Raw genomic sequence first — 25,532 nt, forward strand, 5'->3', positions numbered from 1 at the left:
GTGCCGATCGGCAACCGCCACTGGCAGGCGGGCGGCGGAGTTTTGAATGCGCTGGGATGCATTGAGCGCTTTTGACAATAATCCCGAGAGGAGATTGTTGCGATGGTCCAGGCGTGGATGAGCGTTTCATCAGCCGACGCTGACGGTGAGAGCGATGAGTGAAGGTGGGCGATGTTTCCAAGGTGAAAGAAGGCTGTTTTGGAGAAAATGCACTTTATTTCCTGTTCAAATGAAAGTAGTTGGTCCAAGATTATGCCAAGGTTACGGATGTGAGGGGAGGTAGTCGTCAATGTTTATGCGGGATTATGGATAAAATGGTTAGTGTTTGTGGTCCATTGATATGTTTATGTCTGATTTGTCACTGCTAGCGTGTTGGAGAGCTTGTTTTGTGGCGTTTGCAATTGTTCTGACCGGTGTCGGCCACCGTACGCAAAACTGTTGTCCGGGTTTCTGACGTGACGTCATATTATTGTGCGACCTCAAACCGGAAGTAGATTTCCTTTCTATTTGGCTCGAACGCGGAAAGTCGAAACTTGTCCAAGTTCTCTTGACTTTTGCACGATAACAGCGGTTCAGACAAGGGGCTCATTGGGCCAAGTATCCGCGTCAGGGTGCGTAGACTTCGGCCTTCTAAGCCGAACGGACCCGCTCGCTTGTGTTAGCATCTTTTAGCCTGCGGAAGCTAACCGAGCGCAGCGGACCGAACTCCAAGCAGCCGCCGGACCGGGAGTCCGCCGCATTCGCCTGGATTTTTTTATGATATTGATATTTGTTGTGGTCGAGGCATGTGGAGAGCGACTTTGGAGGCGTTCGGCGTTCTTCTGCTGGCCGTCTTGTTGGGGAATCTCGCTTTAGCTTGGTTTCAGCTCAACAAGCACGAAGCGCAGCAGCAGCAGCAGCAGCAGGAGCAGAGCTGCTTTTGCCACGTAAGTCACTTGTTTGTTTTTTGAACCACTTTAAACTCCCGTTTTCTCTCCTAAATGGACCATTTAAGACTTTCCCGATTGTGCGATGCTATTTATTTGTGCGATGCCATTCTGTATTCCTAATTATGATAATTACACATCCCGACAAGATTTTTGCCATTTAAGATGAATTACGTTAAATTCGTCATTTGTCTTAGCGTCACCGACCGAGATGATACTTTTTACTTGTATTTGTGTACCTATATGACGTCAACGTGTATACACAAGCTGACTAAGTGGACCAGCGTGGTGTAACGTGATTGGCTGAGGAGGCCGGAAGGAGGGGGGGGGGGGGGGGCTTCAGGAAGTGGAGTGACAAGTACACTCCAGACCACACGCGCACGCACGCACTCACACACACACACACGCACACAAGACGAAGAGTCAGAAAGTTGAAGATGTTACGAGCCGTTTGCGTCTTCCTGCTTTTTGTCACGCTCGGCGCTTTCGTGCACTCGCGGCAGGTCAGAGTTGCTATCTCATTAGCATATTTGATATTTGCATATGTTATAGTCATGTCATGGCGACTCACAGCTGCCATAACGTGCATTTGGAATATATATATACACATATCACGCTTCCTCTGTGACTTGTTGCTTCTTGTGTTAAACATAGTCATCATGTTGTCAAGTACACTTGACGCGTGTTTTGTTTTGTTTTATTTTGTTTTGTTTTGTGCGTGTGTGTGTTACCATGTTGCTCTGTCGTCTTCATTTGCGTAACATATGCTACAATTTTCACAAATGTGACATGTAAACACGTCCTCTGTGACTTGATGTCCGGTGATTTAACATTTGCGGTCAACTATTTGTTCACAGTGCAGAAAATGCCCAAAGATAAATTGATGATGATTCAGTTCCCGGTTTGGTCCTAACAGCTGTCAGAAAATCGGCCCAAATGTTGATTGCCCCCCCCCCCCAAAAAATAAGACATTTGCAAACAGATCCTTTTACTTTGGAGAACAATCCTCAACAGTTGTGCCGATTTTCTGACTGATGTTACGGAGCGAACCGGGAACTGAATCATCATCAATTTATGTTTGCACGCTGTCTGCACTGACAAATCTCCTGTTTTTGAACAAAAGGGATATAAATGAAAGGTTTTTATGTGATTTTTTTTTTTTGATTGATTGAAAAAAAATCTACAGATTATTAAGAAAATAATAGTTAGTTTCAGCCCTACGAAACAAAAGCGAATCCATCTGCTTTCATGTAGGATGACAGAAAGCGGAGAATATTTACTCTCGAGAGGCTGACATTTTGAGGATTTGGACAATTTTAAATTAAACGAGGTCTCGAACTGATTCATCGATAATCCAGATCGTTGTGGAATAATTTGATAACGGCTTAGTTGTCGATGAATCGATACTTCGGCTCGGGTTGGACGTTTTTGTCTTTTCAATGCTCCTTGTGAGTGTTTTCATTTTGTGTTTTGGTGGCGTTTGTCCCGTCCAATTACGGCTGAAAGTGCATCCGCAAAGTAAAAGAAAATCAACTGAGCCAAGCGACGGCTTGGAAGTCTAAAAACTCCTATGTCGGGGGACGCTCGTCAGCCGAGTCGCGGCGGTCAAAGCTGCAGAGTGGTGACGTCATCGTCGCCCGACGACCCTCACGATGATGTAATCGCTGTGCTTCAGCTGACGGGCGTGCTGGACGACTGCTTCTGTGATGTGGAGAGCATCGATGTCTTCAACAACTTCAAAATCTACCCGCGCATCAAGAAACTGACGGAGAAGGACTACTTCCGATACTACAAGGTACAGGCGGCGCCGCTCCGCTCGTGTGCACTGCCGACATTTCTTTCGTCTCTTCTTTTTTTTTTCTCAGCCCTTTCGGTGGCAGCCATTTTTTTATTTTATTGAATTTTTTGGTGAGGGTGGGAACCAACCCCAACAATGCTTATTGGTGGTTTATCCCTACTTATTCAAGACTTATTTTTGTTTTTTTTAGTTTAAAAAAATACAAATCAAATTCCAATGCAATTCCAATTATTTGCGGATTTTCGCTATTTGCGGTCCGGTCCGGCCCGGTCGGGTCTACTGTATTTATACGCATTTTAAAGCTCGATGAACGTGTCCGAAATGAACTTTTTGACTCACCGGCCAACCATGTTTTATCAAAATATGAACTCGGTTTACATATGGCTGCAGAATATATTGGAAAAAAGGTTGTCACCGCGATAATGGCATGTGCAACTTGTGTATGTGCGCAGCCCTAACTTGACCCATATTTCTAGAATAGGGTAATATGTTGGATGCAAACAGAGAGAAAGAGAGGAGACACAGCGAGATTAAAAAGCAAGAAGAAAAAAATCAAGTCCGGCCTCCCTTTTGGTGCCACAGCATTCCAGCTTCTGTGCGATCACGTGCGCTTCTGTTGCATTTTTCGTCACGCAACCCTTTTAAAAGACTTTCGAGCAGCTCGGAGGCCCAAACGTCAGGCAGTCGACGTTTCATTTCATTTGGTTTGGATTTTGGTTCGTGAAACTGTTGTATGAGGAGATTTTCTGAATCTTTTAAGCTTGTACCGTCAAACGTGTTAAATGTGTTTGTCGGAGGGCTGTTCGATCCCGCAAAAAAAAAAAGAAAATCACGATTCATCTTTTCATATCATCCAATCTCAATTATTATTCACATTTTTAATAGCAAGTTTTAAAGCATCTGACTGAAAACTGAGGACGCTAGAGTAGTTCAACATTTTATGAACGTCTTTTGTTAACAACACTCCAAATAGTCATCATGAAAACAGTAACCCCAACATGATATTAGCATAGTAAGCAAATCAAATACATCGAGAAAAATAGGAGAACACTTCTCACTCAACAGTGCAGCGAATGTAGAAAAATATAACACGAGTATTTTTGAGGTCAAATAAACAAAGCTTGATAATGAAGATGCCATCCATCCGTTTTCCGTAGCGCTTCTCCTCACGCGGGTCGCGGGCGTGCTTGCGCCTATGCCGGCTGACTCCGGACGACAGACGGGGTACACCCTGAATTGGGCGCCAGCCAATCGCAGGGCACATGTAAACAAACAACCATTCACACTCACATCCGCGCCTACGGGCAATTTTGAGTCTTCAATCAACCTCGCACGCATGCGTTTGGGATGTGGGAGGAAAGCGGAGTGCCCGGAGAAAAGCCACGCAGGCGCGGGAAGAACATGCAAACGCCACGCAGGCGGGGCCCCGCGGGGATCGAACCCACAGATGCGCTAACCGGTTGTTTAATGAAGATACCTTGAATTGTAAACGTGATCATTCTACAATTCTGATGCTACGTACCCTGTTCAAATGATGGCGACTTTCAAATGCGCATCATCTCCAAACAACATTGGCACGCAGCTGATAACCCACATCTGCCTTATTGGGACTCTCCCGCCCTTCCCCGGCAGGACACGCCCTGCTCCAATATTACTGGCTCCAGGGAAGCCGGCGCTGCGCTACGATTGGCGCGTGTATGTTCGTGTACATGGGGACAAACATTCACTGGCCACGTGGCGAGCGGCGTTCACAGATTCACTCGGCAAACGGATGATTTAGTCTCATTTGGCGCTTGGCGGGTGTTAATTTCGGAGACCCCTCCCCCAGACTCTTATGAATCTTCCCCACACTTTTATGAACCTGTACCATACTCTTTCCCTACTCTTAAACACCTCAACATCCAGCAGTGCACAGTAGTACTCTACACTGTTCTATTCCTTGAAATGTGTTATACATTTGTTTCTTTTCTGTTTTTAATGTTTTCAACTAGGAAGTGTTGATTTTAACACCCAAAAATTACAGCAGCAACTCCAAATCCTGTGGCACGGCAAATTATGCGCGATATGAATATGAAAAAAAAAATCTGCAATGCACTAAATCCACGAATGTGAAAAATGTGGTGCAAATATATTTTCCTTTCGAGACACCCCGAACCAACTCGCTGAAAATTGTTCCGCCTCGAATGAGGGGTTTTCCGACCGACGGATGGATGCCGACCAAAACGCGTTCGGGTGCCCGGGGGCACCGACCCACCCCCCGCCCCCGACCGCTTCGTGCTGAAAAAAGGTGGCAATGATTTGTGTAGACGTTGACGGATTGTGCACTGTTCGTCAGGTGAACCTGAAGCGGGCGTGTCCGTTCTGGCCCGACGACAGCCACTGTGCCATCAAAGACTGCCACGTGGAGCCCTGTCCAGAGGTCAGAGGTCAACAGCTGCCATCACATACGACCTTTTGAGCAGTTCATAGTCGATGCTGAACTTTTCCTTTTTCTCCATCTTTGACCGTTCCAGAGTCAGATTCCTGTGGGCATCAAGTCTGGGAATTACAACAAGGTGTGCACAGCTGTACACACACACACACACACACACACACACAAACAGCAAACAGCAAACACAGGCACAAGAGGCGAAGAGCCCCGCAGCATGCATGTCTTTTCACCTTGCAAACCCATCTCAAATGTGTGAAAAGGAAATAAATAGAATAATAATAAAACAACAACAACCTCGACAACAAAGAATATGGAATTCCATTGTTTACTTTCACACTTATGAAAATAGTCTCCACGTGTCCCCGTTGATGTCAAACCCGTTGTGTCGTGTTCAGTACTCGCAGGCGGCCGACGGCGTGGCGGATATGAGCGAGTGTCAGCAGGCCCAAGAGCTGGGAGCCATCAACAGCACGCTCAGGTTGCGCATCACGCACGCACGTTGCGTTACGCCATATTGCTCACGCAGTTGCAAGCGGAAGCATTTTTGCTGCGGAACACATTGGGCTTCTGGTTTTCGTCAGAGGGCCGCTTTGACGGAAATGGAAATAGTTGAACTAGTGATCATTTTATTTTCAAAAGAGGTTTGGTAAGAAAAAATGCTCACAATACGGCAACATAAAAGTGCAAATCATTTTCAATTGAGAGCTGGTTTGCTTCAGTGGGCCAGATCTGGCGTTTTACAAAACCTTTCCTGTTTTCGGTTAATTAGGATGAGCAAAAGTATTTGTATTGACTAAGTGCCAGAGTAACGGCAGAAGGAGCAAATATAAATCTTTTTCATCATCCAAATTGACTTAAAAAAGGATTTTTTGTTGTTGTCTGATTTCATGTCAGACAATAAGAAAAAAGGCTTGCGTCTTGTGTGTGCGTGTATGCGTCACGTGGAATGTATGTACTCGTGTGACACTGTGTGCGAGAGGGACACCATCTTCGCGCTGCGTGTATTTATTTAAACATCGGGTTCCAACTATATCTTATTATTGTGTGTGTGTGTGTGTGTGTGTGTGTGTTCCGCTGTATTTGTTTGTGTGCGCACAGTAATCAGAGCAAAGAAGCGTTTGCCGACTGGGCGAGACACGACGACGCTCAGGATCATTTCTGCGAGCTGGACGGTCAGCGCGCTTGAGTTGACTCGAGTCTAGCGCCGCCCACGGGGCAAAACGTGCATTGCTGACTTGTTTGCCTGTATCTGTGTATGTCGTGCGCGCGCGCGCGCGTGCGTGCGTGTTCCAGATGAGTCGTCCCCAGACGCGGAGTACGTGGACCTGCTGCTCAACCCGGAACGCTACACGGGATACAAAGGCCCTTCGGCGTGGAGGGTCTGGAACAGCATTTACGAGGAGAACTGCTTCAAGTCAGCAAACCCTTTTCCACGTGCAAACATTCCCAGCCAGTTATATTCTGCCTTATGCAACTGGCACACACGGTCCCCTCGTGCTGAATGTCGTCAATACGAAACGTCCTACGAATGGTCGTTCCAATGACATGTCAATGTGTGCGTGTTGCGTGTGCAGGCCCAGGTCCGTGTACCGACCTTTGAACCCCTTGGCCCTGAGCAGAGGTGAGTGAACAGCTACACAAAAGAGAGTCAACATCGTTGCAAGTACGACTAAAACTGTTATTGTCGCCGATGAGCTGAGAGGAGTCGAACGCCTCAAGGAACAGTAGATCCGTCCGGAAGGATGACGCAGAGGGACAAAATTGCTTGAATTGCATTTCATGATGTCATTTCTGTATGTTTTTATAAAGTACAATATCGTTCCTTCTTCAAATACACATGACAGCACTGTTGCTTTTTTCTGGCGAGAACGGATGAAAGGCGTTTCCGTCCACTTCGTTCCTGAAAGCAATTGCGCTCTCTTTTTTTTGTCTTCAGGAGACGACGGTGAGTACAACTTTGATGGGTTGCGACGACGTCGTCGGTGACGTCACCGATGACGTCGTCGATGTGATTCCAGGCGAGAGCTTCTACGACTGGCTCGAAGGTAAACGCGAGGTTTTGTCACTGATGGATGAATTGTGTACTTTTGATTCTTCCTCTTGTCCTTCATTTTGTCCTTTTCCTTTTTTTGTAAATTCTTGTACCTGATTACTTTTGTCTTCTTTTTTTCTTTTTGTCTTTTCCTGTTTCTGTTTCTTCACCATTTCCTTTTTCTTTTTTCATCTTTTTCTTGTTTTGTGTCGACTCCGTTTCCTTCCTCTTTTCTTTGTTTTGCTGTCTTTTTCCATTTTCTTGGACTTTTTCTTTTTCTCATCCCTTCCCGTTTCTATTTCTTCTTCATCCTTTCCTTTTTCCTTCCTCCTGTTTCTTCTTCTTCCCCCCCTGTTACCGTTTCCTTGTTCCCCGTCGTCTTTGTGTTCCGGCGTTTGAAGGTTTGTGTCTGGAGAAGAGGGTTTTCTATCGCCTCATCTCGGGCCTTCACAGCAGCATCAACATCCACCTGAGCGCGCAGTACCTGCTGGACGGTAACGACCGCACGCGCCTTCCGCTACCGCTTGAGATTTGAACATGTTCGTCCGACGCGAAATGCTAACGTGCGCGCGTGCAGAGGGTTGGGGCAGGTCGGTGTGGGGTCCCAACGCGGAGGAGTTCCGCTCGCGTTTCGACACGGCCGAGACGAAGGGCGAGGGCACGCGGCGCCTGAAGAACTTGTACTTCCTGTACCTGATCGAGCTGCGGGCGCTCTACAAGGTGGCGCCGTATTTCGAGCGCGCCGTGGTGCACCTGTACACGGGGAACTGGCGCGACGACGCCCACACCAAAGAGCTCCTGCTGCAAGTCTTCCACGAAATCCAGTCAGCCGCTTCCTCACTTCCTCTTTGTCACTTCCTCGTGCGCCTCTTCACTTCCCGTGTGCTCCTCCTAGAATGTTCCCCATGCACTTTGACGAGAAGTCCATGTTTGCCGGACACGAGAAGGAAGCCAAAAGCTTGAAGGTAAAAAAACCAAACCAAAACAAAACATCCAGTGTACAGCGGGGCTCCGGCCGAACTTTTTGCACCCGACTTCATTTTCTTCTCGAGACCGCGTTGATGCTCAAAGCGCTCCGTGTCAGAGCGCTGGTTCGGACTCTCGGAATCAGGCCTGAATGTTCTGCTCCAAGACGCTGGCGACGGTTGTTCTCAACTCATCGTCCGCGGCTATTTCCACTCCAAATCTTGGCCTGTCACCGTAACACATTTATTTATAGCATGATATATTTTCACAGAAACTGTCTCCAGAAAGGATATCATGACGTTATAGCGTAATGATTCAAATATGTTCTTTTAAGAGCAATTACCTTAATTGTCACGAACAATGAACACTGGCGTTGAAATGTAGACCAATACTAGACTTTACACACGATTTTAGCGGCCGTAATTAGCATCTTATGCTGATCGGCTCGTCGGCTTGAATGTCGTAATTCGATGATGATCATGTCAACTCAAATGCGACCGGATACACTCGTTACCGTGGGAACTATAACAAGAGTGGATCGCGCCGACTGTAATATAAGGACAAAATGAAGAAAAACGTGTGTTGGACATTGGACAGGGGAGGACGTTCGTTTAAGGCTCGCTTGTGGTACGCTCACGTACTTTGAATACCATACCGCTCGCAAGCAGGCAACAAAACGTTATGTGGCCTAGCAAGCTACTGCTAGCACTGACGGTTGTACGTAAAGATGCCGCCGGTCCGTCGAATTGTGCGCTAAGGTTTTGGTGTGGGCGAAGTCATTTAATGACGGTAAGTTAGCGCCCATTCTTTCTGTCATGTTGGTTTGACCCGACTGATTAGAATACACGATCTGACGAGAGCAGTCATTTCCGACCTTCATGGAGCCAAGGAACATGTTTTGCAATTGAAAAAAAAAGCGGATCCATGAATGACTGTATGTACTTCCTGCCATCTCATAGAAGACCATTCATTTGTTCTGTCTGTCACTATGGCATAAATAGAGGAACAACGATACATTATTTTAGAGTCAGAATCATCTTTATTTTGCCAAGTATGTCCAAAAATCACACAAGGAATTTGTCTCGGGTCGTCGGAGCCGCTCGAGTACGACGACAGACGGTCGATTGACGGAGAACGCTTTTGTGACAGAGAGACAAAAAAAAAAAACCCAGTCACTGAGCAAAAAGGGTTGCTCGTTATCATGTCTGCCGCTCAACTTTCTGTCATTGTACAGCGACCGCCGTCGAAAAACCTAGCTCGGAGTACGCTCGCGGCCGTATTTCAAACACACACACGACTTCACGATCTCTGATTGGTTTTGAGGCCGCGACGGGTTTATCGTGTGTCTGCTTTCAAAGTCGCTGAGATTTTGTTCTTCCTCATCTGGCTGGCTCTTATTTGTTTTAGGCGCAGCATTCATAAATTGGGGCGTATGTGCGTTCAAATTGGTCGCACCCTAAAGGGAAAAAGTATGTAAAGCCTTTGGAATTTCTTCAATTTATGCACAAATTGGTCATGAAATGTAGTCATCTTAATCAGGAGGGACAAACAAAAAAAGTCTTCTCAAAGTCATACCACTTAAAGAATGTTATGGTTTCATATTTTTTGAAAAGTGAATCTCTAGGCTACCGTTTCTCCAAGAGCTCATCGGAGTCAGGTGTGAGCCGACCTGGAGTCCAATCCGTGAGACAGAATTGGAGGTCGTGACCTCAACCCCATTGGGATGCTGCGGCGTGACCTCGAGCGAGCTTTTCACAGCAGACATCCGTCTGAAACAGTTTTGTGAAAGAAGAAGAAGAAGAAGAAGGGTCCAACCTTCATCCTGATGGTTGCGCACGTCTTGAGCTGCAACGACGGGAGACGTTTGCTTGAGGTCGTTGCTGCCAATGGGTCGAGGGTCAACCACTTATTAAATGCAATACTTTTTCCCTCCCTCTCCGGTCAATATTGACATGCTATTTTCAACGAAAATATGAAAACATAATTATTTGTGTGCTTTTAGTTCAAGCTGACGGTGTTCAGATGTTCAGACTACATTTGGTGACCAAATAATGCAGACATTGAAGAAATTCCAAAGGCTTCATATGCATTTTCCTCCCACTCTACGTGGAGAAAATGTTACGATGATGATGACGATGACGACGACGACGACGACAATATGTTTCTCGCGCAGGAAGAATTCCGTCTTCACTTCAAGAACATCTCCAGGATCATGGACTGCGTCGGCTGCAGCAAATGTCGACTGTGGGGAAAACTGCAGGTTCCGTTGGGCGCCGCCGACGACACGACACACTGCCGTGTATATGAGTGCGTGCTAATCATGATGTCATAACGTTGACACCCCCAGACCCAAGGCCTGGGCACGGCCCTGAAGATCCTGTTTTCGGAGAAGCAGATCAAGAACCTTCCGGAACGTTCTCCCTCCAAAGGCTTCCAGCTCACCCGCCAGGATGTTGTCGCCTTGATCAACGGCTTCGCGAGGTAGGGCGTGGCCTACCTCGCGACCCCTTTACTGCGTGGACAATGCCGAGTTTATATTACGGAGTTGGAGTGGCGGTACCAGTGAGACGCACAATGTCGTACTTGCACCAGTAAGATGCTGGAACCTTTTAGTAAGATATCTTGCATTTCAATAGCGCCCAACTGATTTAATTGGCTGTTTTGGCGTGTGTCTATATCCATCTGTCTGTCTATCTATAATATTTAAAAAAGCCTTTCCACAAGAGATGTTATAACTGCAAAAGGTGGACCGATGTCATATCAATTTAACCCCAAGGATTAAGAATGGGATGTCGCTTAAGTTCATATCTGAGTCGAGGCAATAGAAGAAGAACAAGACGAAGAATCGCCTTTTATTGTCATGAACATGCATGCATGCACACGAAATGTGTTCTCTGCATTTGACCCATCACAGTGAACACATACACACGTTAGCGGAACACACCGGAGCGGGGGCCGGCCGAAGCGCCCGGGGAGCATTTCGGGGTATCGGCGTCTCGCTCGAGGACACCGCGGCCGTGCGTCCGGTCCGGTCGGGGTCTTGAACCTTGGCCCCCCCCCCGGTGGCAGGCGACGATCTTAACCGTTGGGCCACGGCTGCCCCCCGTAGTTTACTGACTTGGCTGAGTGCTAACAGTAAGACGTGTATTGTAAAGGTAAAACGTATTCTCTTAACTACTGTACTGTGTTTCTGTGTCAGGTTGTCCACCAGCATCCATCAGCTGCACGACTTCCGGATGATGCTGAGGGAGAACAGGTAACAGGAAGTAGCCCGACAGCTAACGGGGAGGGACGGGAAGCGACCCGCCCGTTTGCAAAGTGGATGCGCAGGCGTGTAAGGGACATGTTTGGGTCACTTGATGACGGTGAAGTGCAGACAGCGAGACTGCGTGCGTGCGTGCGCTGTTGCCTTGTTCTGCACAGCAAAGAAGAAGATTTAATTATTCTAAGTTTTATTTTTCTAAATCATATTTTGTTGTGTTTTAAGATTTTTTTTTTTTTGTGTTAGGCAGAAATGAAAAGAAAAAAAAGAAAAATGTCTACCAAAGAATTTGAAGCTGCCTCATGTACTTTATTTGTGTTGCCTTGGACATGATCCACTTGACGTTTATTTATTTATTATTTTTTTTGTGATCAATAATTCCTAGTGACCATTTTGTCTGCTTGAAAACATTAAAACAATGCAAAAAAAAAATTTCAATGAGGGGAGTAGCACTGTAATGTTTTTACTTTATAAAAACACAGAGTAATAACAAAGAAATAGAATGTAAAGCATTAAACAGCTTGTGCATCATCATCATCATACGCTTCATTTCCTTGTTTTGTTATCACGTTGGCCAGCAGGGGCCAGTATTGTATAATGCGCGCGCGCAGACACACACACATTCATATATATATATATATATATATATATATATATACATACACACACACGGCTGAAATAAGTATTTAACACGTCACCATTTTTCTCAATATATTTCCAAAGGTGCTATTACCCTGAAAATTTCACCGGATGTTGGGAACAGCCCAAGTAATCCATACATACAAAGAAAATAGAACAAAGAAGCTCAGAAATTAAGTTGTGTGTAATAATGTGTAATGACACAGGGAAAAAGTATTGAACACATGAAGAAAGGGAAGTGCAAAAAGGCGTGGAAAGCCAAGACAACACCTCAAATCTATCAATAATCAAACGGCAATCCAGCCCCTTGTCAGTGCAAATGAATATCAGCTGGTTCAGTCCAAATTGATGGCCTACAAAAAAGGTCTCAGTGCCAAGGTGGGAGTCAGGACGCATCTCATGATGGGGAAGAGCAAACAGCTGTCTCAAGACCAATGCAAACGAATTGTTGCCAAACATAACGATGGCAGTGGTTACAGGCGCATATCGAAGCTGAATGCTCCAGTGAGCGCGGTTGGGGCCATAATACGGAAGCGGAACGCAAATCATGCCACCATACATTTGCCTCGATCAACATTTCTGACAGAAGAGTGCAAAGAATAATAAGAGTTGTCCAAGAACCAAGGGCCACCTATGGAGAGCTTCAAAAAGACCTGGAACTAGCAGGCACTGTTGTCACAAGGAAAACGGTGAGTAATGCACTCCGCCGCCAGGGCCTGTATGCACGCTCACGACGCAAGACCCCATTGCTGGAAAAAAAAAAAAAAGCATGTCAAAGCTCGTTTAAAGTTTGCTGAACAACATTTGGACAAGCCAGTTAAATACTGGGAGAATATAGTCTGGTCGGATGAGAGCAAAATTGAACTGTTTGGAGGAGAAATGGCACTGCACATCACCGTAGAAACACCATACCAACAGTCAAGTTCGGCGGCGGGAACATCATGGCGTGGGGCTGCTTTTCAGCAAATGGTACCGGTAGACCTGAAATGATCTCCGACTCGGAACCACAGGTGAAAAAATCCACCACATGTTCAAAGTGGATTAAAGGTACATTGAATTAAGTACATAAAAACTACAAACCCTCTGGTGCATAGCGGTCACTACAGTGGACAGCTACTAAAAAGTAACTTGAACTTTCTATTTCATGCATTGGTGGAACTGCTCGTCAGGCTCGAGTGCTCTCTGCTGCCAAAGTCCATTGAGGCCAATTCAGTGGTCCGTCGATGTAACTGCAAGTAAATCTCCTCTGCATCCAAGATGGCCCATAAACAGCCACCCTGCCTGTCATTCCGATACTGGAAGAGCCCCAGTGGTAAAAAAGAAAGTATGATATAGAGTAACATCAGTAACAAGAGAATGGAAGGATGGAAGCAAAGGTACTTTCAAAGTATCTTATAACCAGCGAGTAAAAGTACTGCTAACTTGCTCTTATTATTTCATAACATGAAAAGTATTTTTTTTTAACAATCACTATTTAGCATTTAAACGTTTTAAAACTCAAAATCACTTGAATTAAAACATTTTTATACTGTTGTGATACTAACTGAAATTGAATTGAAAGGTTTCATTTTTTGTTGGTTCTATTGTTTAAAAAAACCTTTTTTTTTTTTTACTATATTTTTCTATGATCAACATGTATATACCGTAATGTCTCGTGTACAATGCGCAGCCATGTATAACACGCACCCCTGAAGTTTACCTCAGAATTCTGGAAAAGCCTTCTACCTATGTATAATGCATTTTTACAATGCATGATTTTGCTTCTACCCATATGATCAAAACATGAAGTATTATCTGTATTTTGTTAGTTTTTTTTCAAAAAAATATTCTGAAGTTTAGTACTTGGTTTGAACACCTAATCCTTTTTTTAATTTACTTGCTCTTATTTTGAAATTCACAGCCCTACTTTTATTTAGTAAATAAGAAAACACAGTTGTGCTCATATGTTTAATTACCCACGCAGAATTTGTAAGATGGGTACAATTCTTTAAAGAAAACACAAAGGACCAGGCGAAACACATTGAATTTTATTTTAATGGGATTCAAATTAAACGCTCAAGCATTTCAGAAAAGCGTAATCATTAAACAAAACATAACCCCAAAAACATTATGATGGCTGTTGTTCATTCATATTTCAAACAAAACAATATTTCACAAATTCTGCCAGGGTATGTAAACTTATGAGCACAACTATACATATATGCAGTCGTACGTACCCCCTGTCATATTGGAATGAAAGTGAAGGCTACACTTTTTTTTTTTTATAACCACAAGGTGGCGGTGGCATTTTGGAATGCAAGTGTACAGCTTTTTCATAACCACTACATGGATGCATACATTCATAAAATGTGAGTTTTTTCCCATTTTCCCTTATACCCATGTATAATGCGCACAATTGACTTTTGATTATTTTTGGGGGAAAAAAATGCGCATCATACACGAGAAATTACGGTCATTATTATTAATATCATAATGATTCTGCTAATGATCACGAAGATTTACCTCCTGCCATGAAAACATTTTACATTCAAATGTTATTTTTCTTCCAAAAATTATTTTTGTAGTCAAATAAAATAAACCATTTTATGTTGATCACATTTGGAGTTTATTGTATTAGTAAACTAGAGTAACATGATGCGTACTGTTAGCATGTTGCTATCGCTAACAGACGAGGCGTCCCGGCCGTAGTCGGGGTGCGGCGGTTGCCACGGAAACGAGATGCCAGCAATGTCGTCGTCGGGAAGACCAAAGTCGAAAACGATGGCCGACTTTAGTCAAGTGCGGTGTGTGTGTGTGTGTGTGTGTGTGTGTGTTTGTTGTATATTTGTTGGTTTCTGTGTTGGGTGTATGTGTATGTTGTGCGTGTATGCACATTTCTTTGTTTGTCGTGTAAGCATGCGTTCATGTGCGTTTGTTATGTGTGTTTGTTGCATATATGTTGGTGGCATGTGTGTTGACGTAGCGTTCCTGTGTTTGTGTGTGTTTACGAGCGTCGTACTAGGACCGTGTCGCCGTCCTCCACGGCGTAGAAGAACAAAGTCTTGAGGTCACTGTCCATGTGGTACTCTGGACCCACAACCTGCGGACAACAACAAGAACACACATAGAACATGTGAGTGACACATGAAACCCCCCCCCCCCCACACACACAGTCACATTAGCACGTTAGCACAGCACCTTGGCGCTGGTGTAGCTCAGCTTCAGGTCGCTCGCGGGGACCTTCATGATTCTGGACAGAAGACCTTTGACCTTCTGGACTTCCATGGAGGCTGCCCACAAAAATGTTTAACTCGCTTATGAATTATTCTAATTATTGAATTTTAGAATGTGTCAGCCGGTCAACATCAGTGCCGACCTGGAAGTTTCTTCTCCACTGGCGTCCTCGCCTCATCGTCCACAAACACAAAGGTGATTTCTGCAGTCCAACAAAAGACGAACTTTCATTTTTCAGAGTTGATATGAAATCTTTCATATTGAGTATATATTGACATTTCATGCAACGGTGCAGTCAAGCTTTTGTCTCCCTCCGGTGGCGCTCGGATGCACTCCAAAGACCTCACACTTGACTCGTGTTCAACATTCTGCGGTCTAATCTATCAGATGCACTAACAACCATATGATGATTTAATATGCTTCTATGATTTATGCCCCGTCGCCTTATTGCGGTGGGGGGGTTTGTGTGTCCCAATGATCCTAGGAGCTAAGCTGTCTGGGGCTTTATGCCCCTGGCAGGGTCACACATGGCAAACAGGTCCTGGGTGAGAGACCAGACAAAGCACGTCTCCAAAAACTCTATGATGAACAAAACCAATGGATGTAGGTTTCCCTTTTCCCGGACGCCGGTCCCTCTGGAGTCAGGCCTGGAGGTGGGGCCTGGTGGACGGGCCTGCACCCATGGGGCCCGGCTGGGCACAGCCCGACAGGATAACGTGGGTCCCCCTTTCCAAGGGTTCACCACCTGTGGGAGGGGCCATAGGGGTCAGGTGTAGTGTGAGCCCGGCGGTGGCTGAAGCGAGGGACCTTGGCGAACTGGCTCGGGGATGTGGAATGTCACCTGGAATGGCAAGGAAGGAGCCCGAGCCCGTGTGTGAGGTCGAGAGGTTCCGACTGTATATAGTTGGGCTCGCCTCCACACACGGCTTGGGCTCTGGTACCAGTCCTTTTGAGATGGGTTGGAGTCTCTTCCACTCTGGAGTTGCCCACCGTGAGAGGCACCGAGCAGGCGTGGGTATACTTATTGCCCCCTTATTGGACGAGAGGGTAGCCTCCCTCCCCCTTCGGGTGGGAGGACGGGTCCTGACTGTTATTTGTGCCTATGCACCAAACAGCAGAGTACCCACCCTTTTTGGAGTCGTCGGAGGGGGTGCTGGAGAGCGCTCCCGCTGGGGACTCCATCGTTCTGCCTTTGGGGCTTCAATACTCACGTGGGCAATGACAGTGAGACCGCCCCCCCCACCCCCGATCAGAACCAGAGCAGAATTATGTTATTGGACTTCTGTGCTCACCATAGATTGTCAAAAATGAACACCGTGTTCAAGCATAAGGGTGTCCACACGTGCACTCGGCCCCAGGACACCCTAGGTCGCTGTTCGGTGATCGAATTTGTGGTCGTGCCATCGGACTTGCGGCCGCATGTCTTGGACACTCGGGTGAAGAGAGGGGCGGAGCTGTCACCTGATCACCACCCGGTGGTGAGTTGGCTCCGATGGCGGGGGAAGATGCCGGTCCGACGTGGCGGGCCCAAGCGTATTGTGAGGGTCTACTGGGAATGTCTTGCAGAATCCCCTGTCAGAAGGAGTTTCAACTCCCACCTCTGGCAGAACTTCACCCACGTCTCGGGGGGGGCGGGGGACATCGAGTCCGAGTGTACCGTGTTCCGCGCCTCCGTTGCTGAGGCGGCCGACCGGAGCCGTGGCCGTAAGGAGGTCGGTGCGTGTCACGGCGGCAATCCCCGAACCCGTTGGTGTGAGGGATGCCGTCAAGTTGAAGGAGGAGTCCAATCGGGTCTTTTTGGCCCGTGGGACTCCTGAGGCAGCTGACGGGTACCGGCTGGTCAAACGGAATGCAACTTTGGTGGTCGCTGAAGCAAAAACTCGGGCATAGGAGGAGTTCGATGAGGCCATGGAGAACGAATTCCGGATGGCTTCGAGGAAATTCTGGTCCACCATCCGGCGTCTCAGGAGAGGAAAGCAGTGCACCACCAACACTGTGTATAGTGGGGACGGGGCGCCGCTGACCTCGACTCGGGACGTCGTGAGTCGGTGGGAGGAATACTTCGAAGACCTCCTCAATTCCACCGACACGCCTTCCCCATGAGGAAGCAGAGTGTGGGTTCTCTGGGGCAGGCTCTCCTATCTATGGGGTTGAGGTCACCAAGGTGGTTAAAAAGCGCCTCGGTGGCAGAGCCCCGGGGTTGGATGAGATTTGCCAGGAGTTCCTAAAGGCTTTGGATGTTGTGGGGCTGTCCTGGGGTGGTGGGGGGACCTGAGGGTGTGTTCCAACTACAGGGGGATCACACTCCTCAGCCTCCCTGGTAAGATCTATTCAGGGGTGCTGGAGAGGGTCCGTCGGGAAGTCAAATCTCAGATTCAGGAGGAGCGGTATGGTTTTCGTCCTGACCCTGGAACAGCGGACCAGCTCGACACCCTCGGCGGGGTCCTCGAGGGTGCATGAGAGTTCGCCCAACCAGTCTACATGTGTTTTGTGGACTTGGAGAAGGCGTTCGACCGTGTCCCTAGTGGAGTCCTGTGGGGGGTGCTTCGGGAGTACGGCGTACCGAACACCCTGATACGGGCTGTTCGGTCCCCGTACGACCTGAGTCAGAGTTTGGTCCGCATATCCGGCAGTAACTCTGACTCGTTCCCAGTGAGGGTTGGACTCCGCCAAGGCTGCCCTTTGTCACCGATTCTGTTCATAACTTTTCTAGGTGCAGCCGAGGCGTAGAGGGGGACCGGTTTGGTGGCCTCAGTATTGCATCTCTGCTTTTTGCAGATGATGCGGTTCTGTTGGCTTCATCGAGTCGTGACCTCCAACTCTCACCGGAGCGGTTCGCAGCCGAATGTGAAGTGGCTGGGATGAAACTCGGCACCTCCAAATCTGAGACCGTGGTCCTCGGTCGGAAAAGGGTGGCGCGCCCTCTCCGGGTCGGGGATGAGATCCTGCCCCGAGTGGAGGAGTTCAAGTATCTCGGGGTCTCGTTCACGAGCGAGGGAAGAACGGAACGGGAGATCGACAGGCGGATCGGTGCGGCGTCCGCAGCGATGCGGACTTCGTATCGGTCCGTCGTGGTGAAGGAGGAGCTGAGCCGAAAGGCGAAGCTCTCGATTTACCGGTCGATCTACGTTCCTACCCTCACCTATGGTCACGAGCTGTGACCCAAAAACGAGATCCCGGTTACAAGCGGCCGAAATGAGTTTCCTCCGCAGGGTGTCCGGGCTCTCCGTTAGAGGTAGGGTGAGAAGCTCGGTCATCCGGGAGGATCTCAGAGTCAAGCCGCTGCTGCTCCGCATTGAGAGCAGCCAGATGAGGTGGCTGGGGCATCTGAGGAGACCCAGGACACGCTGGAGAGACTCCGTCTCTCTGTTGGCCTGGGAACGCCTCGGGATCCCTCCGGGAGAGCTGGATGAAGTGGCTGGGGAGAGGGAAGTCTGGGCATCCCTGCGAAAACCTCTGCCCCCGCGACCTGACCTTGGGTAGGCCAAATAAAATGGATGGATTTATGCAGCAGCCAATCAGAACCGCAGGAAGAGGCGGGGCTTACTTAACAGCTGATTCTTAAGCGCAAATGGTTGACGCTTCGTTAGCTCGCCTTCTTCTGGAGCGCCGTACTCTGGAACAGAGAAAACAAGAAACTATATGAGCAAAAGATGATTTAAAAAAAAAAAAAAAGATCTAATGCTCTAAAAATCGATCGAGTACAAGGTTCTGGAATTAGAGCACGAGGTTATAAAAGTTAGTTGATGAAGAAACAAGTCCAGTAGAAGGCTCTATATGCCGATGAAAGTCTGTAGGTCGACCAGAAAGTTCTAGAAGTCAACTCAAGGTTCAAAAGGTGGAAGCAGGTTCTAAACGTCAGGTGGTTGGGGTTAAGAAGTCGAACGATGATTCTGAAAGCCAACCGGAATGTTTTAGAAGCATCACAAATTGCCAGTGGACGGTTCTAGAAGTCGCGGGCGGGTTCGAGAAAACGACTCGGAGGCTCTGGAGGCCGAGCGTACGTTTCCAGAAGGCACGTGGAACGCAAAGCCCCAAATAACTTGTTTTCTTTCGGGAGCCGATAGTTCGCGCAGGGACCCGGAGCAAGGATTTTACGAAACGAGGGAAACTACGACAATATAACGGGGAGCCGAACGGAGGGCCGCAGCTAACGAAGATTGTAGTACTCGAGTATCCCACTTAAAATTCGATCAAACGATCGAGTATTTGAATAAACTATATTTTTGCTTGGTTCAAGAGCAATTATGAATACAAAGACAAACTCCGACCTTTCACTTGATAACATACGACTAACCGGTTTCCAACAGTTTTTATACCATAAATTCACATTGTGCATAAAAGATATTTCCCCCCCCAAAAAAAGCACGAGCAGCCTCGGTGCAACTTCACTTGAAGCAGCGAGCAGCAGTTTGTGACATTGAAGTGGCACGAAACAGGCCCCAAAAATGGCATGTAAATTCCACACACCACAAAGAAGATTCATGTTAACAAGCCTGCCAAATTTGAATCCATAAAAAAGCATCGAAAACTCAGCCTTGAAAAACTGTGTCCAACGGATGCGCCGAAAGCAAAGTTGTCTTCTGACTTCGGGCATCACGCCATCTCTCTCGTGCTTTGGAAAACGGATGATCTGCTCAAAGTACTATCGGAGTTTGGGAATCGAACATACTTATACGATGTCAAATCGCCTTAAGAGGCTCGACTTCAAAACTTCAACTGTGAATAGAATTATAAAGATACGCACTTCTGGTTGCGCTATACTGTACTTGTCACCTTTGTAACAAACAACTTGGCCACAAATCTGACGGCATTCGTAATTAACGGAGACCATCCCGAGGGCTGACCTTACGCTAGTAAGGTAGGCTAACGTTAACCTCGCCGATTTTGTTAAGTTTACCTCGTCACCGGTTACACGTCCCAGGGGCTCGCCTTGCATTTCACTCGAAAATGCTCCCGCGCTATCGCCATTTTCGCTCTTTTTGTTCTCACATTTTTCTTATCATTTCAGCTTCGCTTCACTTCCACCTTTTCGGTGGCGATGTCATCACGTCGTCACGTCCACGCGTCCGTCGAGCACGCCGAAGCTTTTTGGGACACAGCAATCTGTGATTTACCAGTTTAGCTTTTCAGTGTGTGCCAAATTTGGATTCGCTAATAGCCACACCGTTTAATTCGAGCCTTGGGAATGTTTGAAAAACTGATCGGTATGTTTCCAGATGTCAAGTCAAATTTAGAAAGATGGAGAAGAGGGTCCTAGACGTCGAGTAATGCTTCTAAAAGACAGCTAGATTGTTCTAGAAGCTAATCAAAAGGTTCTAGAAGTCGGGTGAAACGTTTTAGGGGTCATGCAGACACTACAAGGTTCTACACGTTAGGCAAAGGTTGTAAACGCGAGCAGAAGGCTCTAGACGTCGGTGAAAAGGGCCCACGAGTCGACTAAAGGTTCAATAAGTCGCGTAAAAGATTCCAGAAGCTGAGCATAAGTTTCAAGCGGTCACGTAGAAGGTCCTAGAATTTGAGAAGTAAAGCAGATTCAAGAAGTCGAAGGTTCTAGAAGTGTAGTAATGGTTCTCGAAGACCATTACCGAGTTCACCGCAAGGTTTCAGAAGCCAAGCCGAGTGTTCTAGAAGACTTAGGGTTTGATTCACCGGAAAGCTCGACAGCACTCGGCAGGCTTACTGTCAACGAGGCTGCTGTAACGCGGATGCCGACTGGCGAACTGCTGGCTCAGCTGACTCCGCCCCCTGGCCTCCAGCCATTCCTCGCCGAACATCTTCAGGTAGTCGAACTCCGCACCCCTCCTCTCCTCGGGGGTCACCTGTAACCATGGCAACCGCTCAGCATCGCACGCACACAGAGATACACGACACACACGCGCAATCAAAGGCGCGCACCTCGCATCCGTCGAGGACCCGTAGGTGCGGCAGCTTGGCGACGAGCATCTGATTGGCCGTCCTCGGGTTGCGGTCGGCGCTGGCCAACGGGTTTCCTCGACACCAAAGATGTCGCAACGACGCCAGCTTGGACAGCTCGTCGATCACGACCCACTGCGCGTGTCACAAAAGGGGGCCGGGCCAGCGGTCAAGCCACGTCGGAAGGTGAACGGAGGAGACTCGACGTCGGGTTCTCACCTCAGAGATGTTGTTGCAGTTCAAGTTGAGCTTCTCCAGTGACGCGAACGCGGACGTCTCCAGTCCTGATGGAAACGCGCGCCGCAAAACACGTCAGCGAACAGCGATGGACGACGCAATCGACGGGTGAGGTTACCTGGCGCGGCATCGGGGAAGTGAATGCTGGAGAACCCCGTGTCAGTCATGATTAACTGCTCCAGTCTGCAACAACAACAACTTACTGCGCAGCACACTTAAAAGGTTCCAAAAGTCAAGCAGAAGTTTCTAGAAGTCGAGAACAAGGTTTTAACAGTCAATGAGAGAGTTCTACAAGTCAAGTCAAACAAAATGATTTTTACGTCAAACTGAGGTTTTAAAAAATTCATCACAGGTCTCAGAAGTCGTGGAGAAGGTTCTTGATGTCAAGGGAAGCGTAGACAAGACAACCACAAGGTTCTAGACATCAAATAGAAAGTTCAACAAGTCGAGTATGGCTCCGAAACACAACCAGAATGTTGTAGAGGCCAAGTAAAAGGTTCTAGAAGTCGACTGGAAGGGTCTAGGAGTCATACAGACATGAAAATGTTCTAGAAGTTTAATAAAGCATCTAACCGCGAGCAGAATTGTTTAGAAGCAGAAGGTTAAGAAGTCGAGTCGTCGTTTTACAGTGCCGTGAACAAGTACATTTTTACATTTCTATGCAAAAATATAAGAATTTGACAAGCGGATCAATACTTTTTCATGGCACTCTAGATGACAACTAGAAGGTTCTACAGGCCAAGCATACATTTCAAGAAGTCATGTGGAAGATTTTAAAAGCTATCTAGAGGCCAAGGGAAAAATCTATAGCTGGTTCTATAAATCAAGTAGAAAGCTCAAGAAGTTAAGCACAAGATTCTGGAAGAGGAGTAGACAAGTGTGGAAGTGATGCACAAGCTTCAAGAAGTCAAGTAGAAGGTTCTGTAAGTATCGTCATGGTTCTAGGCGACCATGACCAAGTTCACTGGAAGGTTCTAGAAGCCAACTAGAAAGCTCTAGATGTTGAGCAGAGAATTCTAGGAGTCAAGTAGAAGGTTCTAGAAAACGACAAGGTTCTAGATGTTGTGGGGAGACTAGAAAGTTCCAAAAGTCACGTAGAAAGGTTCTAGAAGAAAGAGGCATGAGATGACCTCGGCAGAGCGGCCAGGTTGAGCAGGCTGTCCTGGTCTAGAGGGTTTTTGGACACATTGAGACACTTGAGCTCCTGCAGGACGCCCTCGGGCCTGAAACCAAAAGTGCAAAAAAACAAAACAAAAGCCAAATGTAAACCAGAACAAAAAGCAAAATTGAAAAATAAAAAACAAAACAAAAAATACCTCAACAAATTAATGCACGCGCGCACACACACACACACACACACACACACACACAGACACACACACAGAGTTAGCTAGGCCACGCCCACTGTCCTGTGGTGGCCATCTTGTTTGAGTAGCGCCACCTGTGCAAGTGTGTGATGTGGTTGTCCTCCACGATGAGCTCCTCCAACTTCGGCCACATGGGGGCGCACCGCAGGATCTGAACGCACGTCGACTTAGCTACGTCACTGTCTCCACGGCGACGTGTCACGTGACTCGTACCTGCGGCCACGTGAGCTCGCAACCGATGAGCGTCAGAACTTTGAGGTCGCGGAAGGCCGGGCGGTGGGCCGCGGGGTCGGAGGGCAAACGTAGTCTGTTGGAGCTGCGAGCAGAAGGCAGAGTTCGCCCAAAAGACCGAGAGGGAGTGGGCGGCGGCGTGCAGGCGTGGACTCGAACCTGAGCAGAAGCGCCTCCAGACATAGCAGCTGCCGAGCGATTGCGGCCACGTCCTCCCAGCGGCACAGCAGGGAGGCGCTCAGGTCCAACCAGCGCACGTCTGGACAAACGCTAAAGAACTACAAACATGGACGGATGTCATAGAACGACAAGCATAGATACGAGTAACAAGTAGTGGTACGTTCGGAAATTCAATCCGACTCTCTCGCCGCTGCAGCGTTCGGAGAGGCGCAGCGCGCTCCATTTTCTATGAATTTACGAACGAGCGTCTGCCATCGGCAGGCATACGTCGGTGCGGCCGCCATATTGAATGCGTCACTTCTGCCTGTAAACATCTCCTCCCGCAGTCTGACGCTCGGAATAACCCAACGGCACGCTCCGACGACGCGAAGAGTTTCCGAATGGTTTTTGCCAACGTACCCGTAGACAACACGCCCCTTCGAGCTCCGTGCCTACGGCGACACGAAGCTCGTGAAGTCTCAAGGCCTCGGCTGAAAAATGCACTCCAAGTGCGCTCTGGACTCAGGGCCACATGTTCAAGAATTACAAAATAAAAACATTTACGCGTAGACGACTACAAAGTAGGACCCGACGGAGAAATCGGCCCCCCAATTTAATCGGCCGATATTAAACCGGCCAAAATTGGCTGACTGTTTTGTTTGTTTTTTTAACCTATCCTTATATTATTGAACATATTACGACATAACACAAAGCTAACGACAGTCAAACAATAAACTGTTGAAGTTTTCATTTGAATATCGACCCATCCATCCCATTTCTGAAGCGCTTCTGTTCACGTGGGTCGCGGCCGTGCTGAGCTTATCCCAGCTGACTTCGGGCGAGAGGCGGGTACACCCTGAACCGGTCGCCAGCAAATCGCAGGAAACAAACCAAAAACAAGCAAGCAACCAAGGAAGTGCAGTGGGAGTACCCAGAGAAAAGGCACGCAGGCACGGGGAGAACAGGCTCCGAAACGCCAAACCGGATTTGAACTCGCGACCTCAAAACTGTGAGGCAGATTTGGAGTTCTACTCTGCCAAATATGGGAATCGGCCCCCCCAAAAAATGATCCATATTGGTCGAGCCCTACGACAAACGTGGACACTTGCTAAAGAACTACAAACAGGGATGTCCCAACTCCATTGCTGTGAAAAGATACTGGGCGTGGTTTGGAGGATCTGCCCATCTTCTCCCGGTCCGTTCACCAAGCAGTTTTTGAGCAGAACGCTCGGAAGACTTTCCAAACTGCGACACAAAAACAAACAAACGGTCAGCGTTGCGAAGCCTCGGCGAGGTCTCGGCGGGCGCACCTGCGCTCCCTGACGTCGGCCCACTCCAGCGTTTTGCTGGAGACGGTGATCTCCTCGCCGAGCACCGCCTCGGCATCCACGTCGTACACGCGCCGCGCCGCCCGCAGGAAGTCCACGCCCCAACTCGCCTTGGACGGCCGGACGAAGGAGCCGCCGGTCGGGTGCCTGACAGGAAGTGACATACGGGAAGTGACGTACGGCAGATGATGCGCGACGTGTGCGTGACGACCGTACCTGCACATGAAGTAGCGAGCGCCATCGTGGCACCCGTCGTGTTTCCCCCGCGTGGGGTCGTCCCACTCTACGCCCAACCACACACCTGCCGACCGCACGCGCACGCGCACACACACACACACACGCATTGGCTGGCGACAAGTCCACGTTTGTCTATATGTGACCCGACCGGGGGCGGAGTCAGGTTGTGGCCCCAAGACTGAAGGGTGGCCGCCGCCCACGTGTGTCGGGAATAAGTCGAAAATCTTTGCGCTCGACGATGACATTTCGTGGCCACCTCACTGAAAACTCCTAGCTCGCCAATACCTTCAGTGGGCGGCACGGGGCCCACGAAGCGGACCGTGGCCCGGTGCTGGCCGCACGACACCCGCCTTCCCACGGCGTCCTCCGGGACCTCCGCCTCCGCTTCCGTCCGCTCCGCCGCCATCCAGAGCACCTAAACACATGGTAGACAAAGGCGACCATTGAATCGCTCCTGCAAGTGAAAGACTAAGGAAAATAAAGTCCGAATTCTGTCAGGACTGTGACCTTTGAAGTGGGGACACTTTGGTCGGCAAAGACGCTAACTCGCTAAAGTCGACATCCCGCTTACTTCAAGCAACACCGGAAGGGACTCTGGTACATGACGCACGCACGTTTATTTCAGTTAATATTCCAGTTATCGTTTTAGTTCCAAATACAAATGATAACATTTATTTCATTAACCTGTTATTTTTTCGCATTAAGTAAATAAAACTCTCCCTGGAGATTTACATACAACGAAAGATTTTACGTTGCCTTTCAATGCAAGAACTTAGTTTCCTCCCGGACA

General features: G+C 48.0%; 2 protein-coding genes across 2 annotated transcripts; one reads left to right on the forward strand and one right to left on the reverse strand.

Moving 5' to 3' along the window:
* The first annotated feature begins 1 nt into the window (after window position 1).
* Window positions 2-11,955, forward strand: ero1b (endoplasmic reticulum oxidoreductase 1 beta). Its single transcript, XM_061679314.1, has 16 exons — window positions 2-926; window positions 2,602-2,721; window positions 5,060-5,143; window positions 5,238-5,279; window positions 5,551-5,633; window positions 6,254-6,327; window positions 6,449-6,569; window positions 6,730-6,776; window positions 7,092-7,100; window positions 7,174-7,200; window positions 7,589-7,681; window positions 7,765-8,011; window positions 8,083-8,152; window positions 10,327-10,413; window positions 10,501-10,634; window positions 11,353-11,955. Exons 1-16 carry the CDS (start codon window positions 786-788, stop codon window positions 11,411-11,413), a joined length of 1,440 nt encoding a protein of 479 aa, XP_061535298.1. The 5' UTR covers window positions 2-785; the 3' UTR covers window positions 11,414-11,955.
* Window positions 11,954-25,342, reverse strand: tbce (tubulin folding cofactor E). The gene is made up of 17 exons (XM_061679310.1): window positions 25,250-25,342; window positions 25,028-25,157; window positions 24,722-24,806; window positions 24,488-24,652; window positions 24,337-24,422; window positions 23,178-23,277; window positions 23,001-23,103; window positions 22,862-22,938; window positions 22,551-22,643; window positions 21,539-21,603; window positions 21,403-21,467; window positions 21,166-21,318; window positions 20,951-21,089; window positions 18,815-18,883; window positions 15,410-15,469; window positions 15,232-15,323; window positions 11,954-15,133 (listed from the first exon to the last, which is right to left on the reverse strand). Exons 2-17 carry the CDS (start codon window positions 25,146-25,148, stop codon window positions 15,038-15,040), a joined length of 1,569 nt encoding a protein of 522 aa, XP_061535294.1. The 5' UTR covers window positions 25,149-25,157; window positions 25,250-25,342; the 3' UTR covers window positions 11,954-15,037.
* Between the last annotated feature and the right edge of the window lie 190 nt (window positions 25,343-25,532).

This window comes from Phycodurus eques, chromosome 6 (genome assembly GCF_024500275.1).
Source record: "Phycodurus eques isolate BA_2022a chromosome 6, UOR_Pequ_1.1, whole genome shotgun sequence".
Taxonomy (NCBI): Eukaryota; Metazoa; Chordata; class Actinopteri; order Syngnathiformes; family Syngnathidae; genus Phycodurus; species Phycodurus eques.